Source organism: Ipomoea triloba, chromosome 6 (assembly GCF_003576645.1).
Source record: "Ipomoea triloba cultivar NCNSP0323 chromosome 6, ASM357664v1".
NCBI lineage: Eukaryota > Viridiplantae > Streptophyta > Magnoliopsida > Solanales > Convolvulaceae > Ipomoea > Ipomoea triloba.
In genome coordinates this window covers 23,274,429-23,285,076 of record NC_044921.1, presented here as the reverse complement: position 1 = coordinate 23,285,076, position 10,648 = coordinate 23,274,429, and the positions used below count along the sequence as shown (strand labels likewise).

Genomic DNA, 10,648 nt, shown 5'->3' with positions numbered 1-10,648 from the left:
ATTAACAGTTCGTAATTTTTATTAACAAAATTGAATATCAAAATCGTCTATGATATGATGTTGTACTATAATTAACAAATGTTAATTACTATAAAAACCATGAAAATGTGGGCATGTGATTGCGAAAAATAAGATCGAATTTAGGTATAAAAATCATGAAAGTGTAAGGAGAAGGGACATCCGGAGAGAAAAAGTGATGTAATTAGTTCATTTTAAGCGCCAATTGCCAAATATGTACTTCCGTACTTTGCTACCTGACATTTCCCATAGCATTGTCATTTGTTAAAGCAATCATTCTATCTAGGCCAAGTATAATTAGATACATAAACTCACGGTTTCAGCTCAATCTACCCCATTAGCAAGTTAACCATCAGGTTACTTCCGGTAAATGCCCATGTGGCAACTTACTTGGCAAAAATGTTACAATTTGACTTGTCACATAAGCATAAGTAAAAAAAAAAAAAACAATTGAAATAAAACAAACAAAAATCTTGCGTCCTTCTTCTTCCTAAATTTCCAAATCATCGAGCTCTAAATCTACCAATAAAACAAACAAAAATCACACCATCCTCACAACATCACTGTCATCACTCCACACCATTTTACTTCATCGGTGTCGTCGCACCACCGTCTTCACTACATCCTGACCGTCATCACTTCATCACCTTCGTCACTCCATACTCACCGATTTTATTGCACCCCCAAAACAATCGCTCCGAACTCAGATATGAGGAAGAAGAATCGCTCCGCCACCATTGCTCGTGACGCTCCGAACTCAGATTTGAAGAAAACACCCCGAAAACAATCGCTACCAAAACTATAAGGCGGGCAATTCTCACTGCAAGTGGAAGGTGGGTGGAGGGAGGTGAGAAATGTTTTTAAAATAGGGGAAGAGGAACGAGAGGCGTCCCTAAGCTCAAAGGATAAAGGAAACTTCAGAGCTGGAAAGTCTTAATAAGCACATCTCCAGTTAGGGGTGAGCAAAAAATAAAGACCGATCGAAAAACCGATGACCGATAACCGAACCGACCGAGAATTTCGATTATCGGTTATAGTGTTCAAAAAATTTCGGTCATTTCGATTTTTCGGTCGATTATCGGTTTTGGACCAAAAATAAAGAAACCGACCGAAAAATCGAGGGTAAGCGCAAACATTTTAACCTATATACCTAGCCCATAATCATTCAAAAATTATATAATTCATTATTTAGCCCAATATTAAGCCAATGCGAATTATATAATTCATTATTTAGCCCAATATTAAGCCAATGCGAACCTGTGAACTACAAAGTGCAAATCTGTAGCTACTTATTACTCAATTTTTATATCAAAGTGCAAATCTGTAGCTACTTATTACTCAATTTTTATATTACTTGTTATTTTGTTAATTACTTACTGCTTAGTTTTTATATTACTTGTTATTTTGTTAATTACTTACTGCTTAGTCTTTAGTGTAGTATTGTAGACATGTAGTAGTACTATAGACTATAGTGTAAACATGTAGTACTCTAGAATGTAGTGTATGCAGTAGTGTAATTCATTTGCTTTGCTTTACTAATTCATTTATTGCTTCACTAATTCACAAATTGCTTAGCTTATATAATATTTATTCTAATTTTTTAAAGAAATTATAGCTTGTTAGGTAATTAATTTCGGTTAAAAATAACCGATCATAACCGACCGAAAATTTCGGTTTTCGGTCGGTTCGGTTATGAGAATGGCTTCGGTTATTTTGGTCGGTTATGGGAATGCTAATATTATTTCGGTTATTAACCGAAAGCCGACCGAAACCGACCGGTGTTCACCCCTATCTCCAGTAGTACATGAAGTGGTATGGTAGCTACTGAATCTGGTCCAGGGCATCTCTAACGGCTTTCTTTAGGTGGGATAATGGTGAAACATCGCTCCGAACTTAGATCTGAAGAAGAATCTCTCCGCTACTGTCGTTCCAAACTCAGATCTGAAGAAGAATCGCTCCGCCACCGTTGCTCATGATGCTCCGAACTCTCAGATAGAAGAAGACGCAGGGTAGAATAATAATAATAATAATAATAATAATAATAATAATAATAATAATAATAATAATAAGTAGACGAAGCAGTGAAAGGAATAAAGAAGAAGAAATGAAGAATTATTTTATAATTTGATTTTCATTTTTTTTTAACTATGCATACATGGCGAATTAAATATTAACATTTATGCCATGTAAGCTTCCACGGGGGCATTTACTGACGGTGATTAACCTGCTAATGGGGTAGATTTAACTAAAATCGTGAGTTTATGTATCTAGTTGCACTTTTTGAAAGTTTAAGGGTCTAATTGACTTTTCGTGAAGTGTTCAGGGGTTTATTTGACCCTTTTCCCTTCTATCTAACTTCACTTGAGACTTGGTTATAGCCTTATAGGAGTATAAGAGTTCGATTCCTAACACAAATATTAAATGTTTGGGTTAAATTTCTTGTGTTCATAAGTGGTTGGGAATCTCAAATCTAAATTGGCGTTCTTAATTTACCTTCTCATCAACCGGAAGTGAGTTCATAAAATTGATGATATAATATAAATCTAGATTATTAAAAAAAAAAAAAAAAAGTTTGTGTGAGAATAGTACAAAAGACTCAATCAAAATCTTCATTGGTATTGCTCTAAATTGGCAATTTATATCATGCACTAGGGTCCACATAACATTATGGACCCTGAATCGAAATGACGAGCTACATAATTCATACTCGTAAAGTACATAATTTCATAACATAAAACACATAAAATCACAACATAAGGCACATACACATGTTATATATTTACTTAATTTTTATAAGCACATAATTTCACAACACAAGATATATAAATCCATAACATAAGAGTTGATGAATTGCTTTGGTTTGGAACTTTGGGGGTAGTTATGCCATGGACCCAGGTTCATATTAACAATTTTAGAACTCTATATTCACAATTTTAAATATCAATATGCAAAATTACAGAACTCAATTTTTACAATTATAAAACACTATATTCACAATTTCTGAAATTTATATTCATAATTTTTTAATTTTATATTAAAAAATATTCCAGACGCGCGTTTTGGACCTGGTTCATATTGCAATGTGAACCTGAGTTCATAGCATAATTTGCCGGACTTTGAGCGCANCTCAATTTTTATATTACTTGTTATTTTGTTAATTACTTACTGCTTAGTCTTTAGTGTAGTATTGTAGACATGTAGTAGTACTATAGACTATAGTGTAAACATGTAGTACTCTAGAATGTAGTGTATGCAGTAGTGTAATTCATTTGCTTTGCTTTACTAATTCATTTATTGCTTCACTAATTCACAAATTGCTTAGCTTATATAATATTTATTCTAATTTTTTAAAGAAATTATAGCTTGTTAGGTAATTAATTTCGGTTAAAAATAACCGATCATAACCGACCGAAAATTTCGGTTTTCGGTCGGTTCGGTTATGAGAATGGCTTCGGTTATTTTGGTCGGTTATGGGAATGCTAATATTATTTCGGTTATTAACCGAAAGCCGACCGAAACCGACCGGTGTTCACCCCTATCTCCAGTAGTACATGAAGTGGTATGGTAGCTACTGAATCTGGTCCAGGGCATCTCTAACGGCTTTCTTTAGGTGGGATAATGGTGAAACATCGCTCCGAACTTAGATCTGAAGAAGAATCTCTCCGCTACTGTCGTTCCAAACTCAGATCTGAAGAAGAATCGCTCCGCCACCGTTGCTCATGATGCTCCGAACTCTCAGATAGAAGAAGACGCAGGGTAGAATAATAATAATAATAATAATAATAATAATAATAATAATAATAATAATAATAATAAGTAGACGAAGCAGTGAAAGGAATAAAGAAGAAGAAATGAAGAATTATTTTATAATTTGATTTTCATTTTTTTTTAACTATGCATACATGGCGAATTAAATATTAACATTTATGCCATGTAAGCTTCCACGGGGGCATTTACTGACGGTGATTAACCTGCTAATGGGGTAGATTTAACTAAAATCGTGAGTTTATGTATCTAGTTGCACTTTTTGAAAGTTTAAGGGTCTAATTGACTTTTCGTGAAGTGTTCAGGGGTTTATTTGACCCTTTTCCCTTCTATCTAACTTCACTTGAGACTTGGTTATAGCCTTATAGGAGTATAAGAGTTCGATTCCTAACACAAATATTAAATGTTTGGGTTAAATTTCTTGTGTTCATAAGTGGTTGGGAATCTCAAATCTAAATTGGCGTTCTTAATTTACCTTCTCATCAACCGGAAGTGAGTTCATAAAATTGATGATATAATATAAATCTAGATTATTAAAAAAAAAAAAAAAAAGTTTGTGTGAGAATAGTACAAAAGACTCAATCAAAATCTTCATTGGTATTGCTCTAAATTGGCAATTTATATCATGCACTAGGGTCCACATAACATTATGGACCCTGAATCGAAATGACGAGCTACATAATTCATACTCGTAAAGTACATAATTTCATAACATAAAACACATAAAATCACAACATAAGGCACATACACATGTTATATATTTACTTAATTTTTATAAGCACATAATTTCACAACACAAGATATATAAATCCATAACATAAGAGTTGATGAATTGCTTTGGTTTGGAACTTTGGGGGTAGTTATGCCATGGACCCAGGTTCATATTAACAATTTTAGAACTCTATATTCACAATTTTAAATATCAATATGCAAAATTACAGAACTCAATTTTTACAATTATAAAACACTATATTCACAATTTCTGAAATTTATATTCATAATTTTTTAATTTTATATTAAAAAATATTCCAGACGCGCGTTTTGGACCTGGTTCATATTGCAATGTGAACCTGAGTTCATAGCATAATTTGCCGGACTTTGAGCGCAATTCCAGTTAGTTGGGCCAACAGAAATATCCAGTTGGGCTAGGCCCAATAAGCTGCTCATGGAATCTGGCAATTTGGCAAGCAGCTGGAATGCAAATGAAAGTGATGACAAATTCAAAGGGGTCACTGTCAATTCGAAATTCTGTTATCTTCCCACTGTAAGCGCGTTAACACTATGCCTGTTCTGCTTGCCTGCACTGAGACAGTGAGAAAAGCTCAAATGACAATCGGTCATTGATAAAATCGCGTAATTTTAACCGCAATCATCGCCATTCGGCGGGAAAATCCTGCTTCCAAAAACCCCTCATTTTTATTCCTGTCTTCACCTTCAACAAAACATACCAGGGTTCAGCGCTGTGAATCAACAATTCAGGTAACTGCGATGCACTTCTTCCTTTTCTACTGTAATACTCTAACATGATCTTTTGATTTGTCTTCTCATTCTTGGGGTAGTGCATTTATTGAGTTTTCTTTTTTCCTAGCTTGCCCTTAGCCCAAAAGGCAAAATTCCCTCACCAGGCCCACACCTCGGCCTAATGGAGGGTAAATCAGGTGGCTCAACTGCTCATCAGGTTATAGGACTAGTGTCTAGTGTCCAAAGAGCTCGGCCCCGTTTGGCAGATGGTTGTTAGCTGATTGAGTTAGAGTGTATAGCTAGTCGACAGCTTTAGCTATTAGCTGATAGCTGTTAGGTATAATTTCGTTTCTAAAAAGCTAATTGAAAAAATTGTTTTGAGCTGCTTTATGAATTTTAACATTTTGGAATTACAAAAAGTCGATTAACCAAACACTTATATTGATTTTTTAGTCAAGTTAAACAGCTAATAGTGGTCAAATAAGTTAAAATTGGCTGATAATAAGCTTACTATTTTATCAAACAGGGCCTCACCACATTAGGTAACTCTAACACTGCTGCTAGATATTTGAAATGTTTGAAGAGCTAGGATTCTAGGAGTGATAGGGTAATCAGGAAATTAGGATTGTTTTTACTTGTTTAGAGGGGGTTGGTTCTCATGAAAGCTGTGAAATTCTGTGTGGTTATGGTCTGGGCAATATTGAAGGGGAGGAAAGTTTTAGGCTTGATTGTAAGTTTGTAATCTGGAATAATTAAGAAAAGTTTGTGTCTTTACTGTGATTTCAGGTTAAAGGTGAGTACCATTGTGCCTTTTTCATCACCTAGTTCTGATGGCTCGGCAGAATTCCAATGCACCAATTCATCAGAATATGGGGTTGGGAGGTTCACTTGCAAGGTCCTTATCTCAGCCAACTGCTTTTGCAAACAATTCCCTGCCTCCATTAAGCCCTTCTCCTCACAGTGGCCCACCAATGCCTTCAAGTATCTATAGCTTGAAGGATGCAATCATTGAGGATGCAGATGGTGCTTGCCAAGGCAGGGAGAATGTTTTGCGAGGTAGTGATGGCCTTCCACCTCGTAAAGGCCATCGTCGTTCCAATAGTGATGTTCTATTTGGGATCTCACCTAGTTTTCAGTATCCACCTCAGTTGATGATGCCCATGCATGGCCAGGGGGATGTTGTCAGAGCAGCATATGATGGTGATTGTCAGGGAAGAGATGCTCCCATTCTTCTGCAGAAACAGGAAGTGAATGTGGGTAGTGGGGACAAGAGCCATGCAAAGGGGATGGGTGAAAAGAAATTTGAGGGAGGGGTTATACATGAGCTGTTCTCTTCATACATGAATTTGGGTAATTTAGAAGCATTTTACTCTTCTAGAAATGAGGATAGAAGTAAGGATAGCATGGTTAGTGGGTCCAAGCAGATAAGCTCTGGTGATAATAGCAATGAAACAGAAAGTGCCTCAAAAGCAAGTGGTGCTAAAATCCACACAGCAGGTGCAGGAGAAAAAGTTAAAAGGAGCGCTGCTGGAGATACTGTGCCTGTCACTCGACACTTCAGGAGTCTTTCAATGGATAGCGCGTTTCCAAATTTGAGCTCGGTTGATGAGTCACAAAAGTTACCCACTTCTCTGGGAAATCAAGTTGGGCAGCTTTCACCTAGCAATTCGTTGAATGAAAGGTTACCCAAGTTGAATTTTGATCTTATAAGTGTTGAGTTTAGTGAAGCTGAGCTGAAAAAGATTATGGCTGACGAAAGGCTTGCTGAGGTTGCAACGACAGATCCTAAACAGGCGAAAAGGTATGGCCGTGATGGGCATGTACTGATGTACTTGCTAAAGTACTGCAATCTTTAAAGTATCCGGATGAAGGAATCATTTCATTTCATTTAATTTGTTTGTTTGCAGAATATTGGCTAATCGTCATTCTGCAGCTCGTTCCAAGGAGCGAAAGATGCGGTACATTTCAGAGTTGGAACACAAGGTTCATACTCTGCAAACGGAGGCAACCACATTGTCTGCCCAAATTACTACTTTGCAGGTGCGTTTTGCAAGCTTATGAACTTTCTCTGATCTTCCCTTTTTAAATGCAAGATGGTTTATTTTGGACATTGTTGATGTTGTTCTTTTCAGAAAGATATTAGCGGGCTTAAAAGTGAGAACAATGAATTGCAATTCCGCCTTCAAGCTATGGGTCACCAGGCACAACTCAGAGATGGTACTTAGTTATTTCCTTACTTCTTAAAAGCAGAATTACACTTCTACTTAGAAACACATTTCCACCTCGTTGCTTCTTTTCTGTGCTCCAGACGCCGAAATGCAAAACTCAGAACATAAAGAGCTACAATATGCATGATGTTCGCATCTATTTCTCAAATCCCTCTGCTCTTTTTATCTCTCTTTGAATTGCTTTTGAAAATTTGGTAATTGCTATTAGCATAGGTGATTGCATAAACCTATTTTTCTGCATTTTCCATTTCCCTATTGATCATCGCAATGCATTGATTTTTCAATTTGTTTCTACACCGTACACATTACACTCTTGTAGTGAAAGATTTAGAATCGTAAGTGTAAGATGATCTGACGTCTCTTTCTTCCCTCCCTTGTGCAAACATTGCAAATTTTCTTCCTGATTCCTGAGATTTGTTTCCCAAACTTCAAATAAAGTTTTCATAGGCTCCTAGTTAGAGTAGTTAGGATAGGATTGTATTTAGTATTATCATTAGTTAATATTTATAGTATTAATGTTTTACTAAGTGGGGGTTATGTCAAGTTGTGAAATTTGGTCATTATTAACTTGTCAAATGTATAACCTAGACACTAGCAATCTGCGTAAATATCTATTATAGATATCACATATCATGTGTCAAGAAGGAATTTATTTACGTTTGGTTATATTTGGCAGCTCTGCACGAGTCACTATCTGCAGAAATCCAGTGTCTAAAGCTTGCAATGGGCGAGTTGAGGGAAGAGGGAAAACTCTCGAATCACACGCCTCGTGAGATTTCCGAGAAGCATCATATGTTTCAGATGCAGCGTCAGCAGCCTGGTCAAGTCCAAGTTTCCTACTGCCAATAGGCGCATCAAGAACAGCATCAACGGCTTTAGTAACACTTACACCGCCTATCATATCAGCATAGTCAGTCGGAGCAAAGCTGTGGTGCTTCACGGTTATTCAACCACATAGTATCTGAAGTTAGTACAGCACAAGTAAAAAGCCCTTACACAGACTTCTCTATTTATTATGCCATATTATATACGCGTGATTCATTCAAGTGCAAATAATTACCCTTTTTTTTCATTGAAGTGATTCTGAATTATTGAACTAGGAATGTTTGGCATAGTTTCTTTAGCTATTAACAGGCATTAGACTTTAAGATAAGCACGACCCATCATTCACCCTGCTTTCATCACGCTCTTTAACCATTTTGTGTGCTTGCATCTCTCCCCAAATGACCCGAAAGTACACAAAACACCGGAACCCCAACTGAACAGAGTTATAGTGTTAATGTTCATATATACCTTCCTGTTCTGAGCTTAATTAGGTGAGGTGTGCAGAATCAGACACTGTTTTCTTCAGTTTCTTGGTAGATGAAAACTTATTATTATAGCATTATTTATGTGTTGATCAATCACTAGTAAAAGTGGGGCATAGAAGCATTCTTGCAATGCACGTTTTAGTGATTCCAGTTCATGTGTATCCCTGTCAATTTAATGTGTTTATCAATTATCATGCTGAGGGCCTACCTTCCCAATCATGGTTGCTTCTGAAGTCAAGTATGAAATGGAGAATACCCAGCATGCTAATTTCTGCATTTTATTACTGTAAGAGCTTCCAACTGTCCATTAATGTTTTCTCTGATCTGGTTTTCCACTTCTTTGGTATATAATAAACCATGGTAACTGGTAAGTATAGAGTAAGATTTTTTGTTTCTTTTCATATTTCTTGAGATATTTTTTTTCCTAATACAATGAAAAGAAGGAAAAAAATTACATTAATCTAGATCATGCAACACCAACAATATAAAGAGAAATGGTGCCCGCATGACCAACTCAACTGGTCGCAAGGACAAAATTTGTCACAAGAAATCAAAGATCGAGTTTCACTAGTCACACTTTTTAAGGAGGAGATTTAGAATTTACAACCCAGTTTTGAGTATGTTTGTGGAAGTCCCATTCTATTTAGTACAATAATTGACCTATATATGAATATGTCTAATCATACCGCACTAACTCTTCTTATCCATTTGATTGCCACAACTTTTGAACTATTTTCTAATTCAACATTAGGATAGCCTTTATCCCAGCACAAACTTGGACTATGATAAATCTTTGTAAAGATTGTACTTTTCGTCCCTAAGTTATCATTGGTATTGCACTTTTCGTTCCTTTAATAATAAAACATTAAGGACGAAATTTGCAATATAACTTAGGAACGAAAAGTATAACGCTAGCTTAGGGGCGAAAAGTTAGTACGATCAACAATTAAGAACGAATTTTACAATTAACATATAACTTATGGATGAAAAAGTGTAATTTTTCCTAAATCTTTTTGAACTATGGTCTTATATGGTAAACGACTTTTTGGTATTACTTTTTATTTTTTGATTGATTTTAGTTGTTTGACTTATTCAATCCGTTAATATAGTTGTTTGGTAAATAGTTTTTGAGATAAGCTTTAAAATTATCAAATTCATTTAATATCCTCAGTCCTCACTTCTCTTTTCAGATTGTAGGATCTCTTCCCCTCTTTTGTTTTGTTTTGTTTTTTTTTTTAATCTTTTTACTTTGATCCAAATATTTTTATTAAAGATATAAAGTGTTTATTTATAAAAAAAAAAAAAAGTACTAATATTTTATTAAATGCTCTTAATTTTTTTTTACTATTATAAATAATAATTATTAACAGATGTTTTTTTTTATACACATTATTATTAATTAATAAATTATTATTATTATAAAATAAATTAATATCTTCAATAGTTATTTAGCTAATTCTATCAAATACTTCGTCAAATCATCTAATACAATCAATTAATTACTAACTACTAACATATTCCGCTAAAGGATAACGGTTAATTACCAAATAATGTTTATAACCCTTTTTTATTTTTATTTTTATTTTTTGGTTCACAACTAATGTGAAGAAAAAGGTTATAAAGAAGGTGACAAGTGATGGAGAAGATAGGTGCATGGATTGGGCATGATTAATGTGCAATCTTTCTAACTAGTTGGTTCAACTACTCCCCTCTAAAATAGTGTGATTATTTCAACTCACCAACCCTACACAGAAACACTCCAAAATGAATGGCTCTTTGTATCTTGCAATTATTGTCCCTTTCCTCCATGTGGCTAAAGGCTCCACATTTTTTTATTTTTTATTTTTTAATTTGGGAAGAAAATTT

General features: G+C 35.0%; 1 protein-coding gene across 1 annotated transcript; it reads left to right on the top strand.

The window, feature by feature from the left end:
- The first annotated feature begins 5,065 nt into the window (after window positions 1-5,065).
- LOC116021902 lies at window positions 5,066-8,932 on the top strand. Its single transcript, XM_031262423.1, has 5 exons — window positions 5,066-5,262; window positions 6,031-7,045; window positions 7,152-7,284; window positions 7,377-7,461; window positions 8,149-8,932. Exons 2-5 carry the CDS (start codon window positions 6,075-6,077, stop codon window positions 8,319-8,321), a joined length of 1,362 nt encoding a protein of 453 aa, XP_031118283.1. The 5' UTR covers window positions 5,066-5,262; window positions 6,031-6,074; the 3' UTR covers window positions 8,322-8,932.
- Window positions 8,933-10,648: the final 1,716 nt, after the last annotated feature.

Bases quoted from the DNA above. Each gene is read 5' to 3' on its own strand.
- LOC116021902 (XM_031262423.1), top strand. From the start codon at position 6,075: ATGGCTCGGCAGAATTCCAATGCACCAATTCATCAGAATATGGGGTTG. The intron at 7,285-7,376 runs GTGCGTTTTGCA...TGTTCTTTTCAG, and splicing joins CCCAAATTACTACTTTGCAG to AAAGATATTAGCGGGCTTAA. The intron at 7,462-8,148 runs GTACTTAGTTAT...TATATTTGGCAG, and splicing joins CCAGGCACAACTCAGAGATG to CTCTGCACGAGTCACTATCT.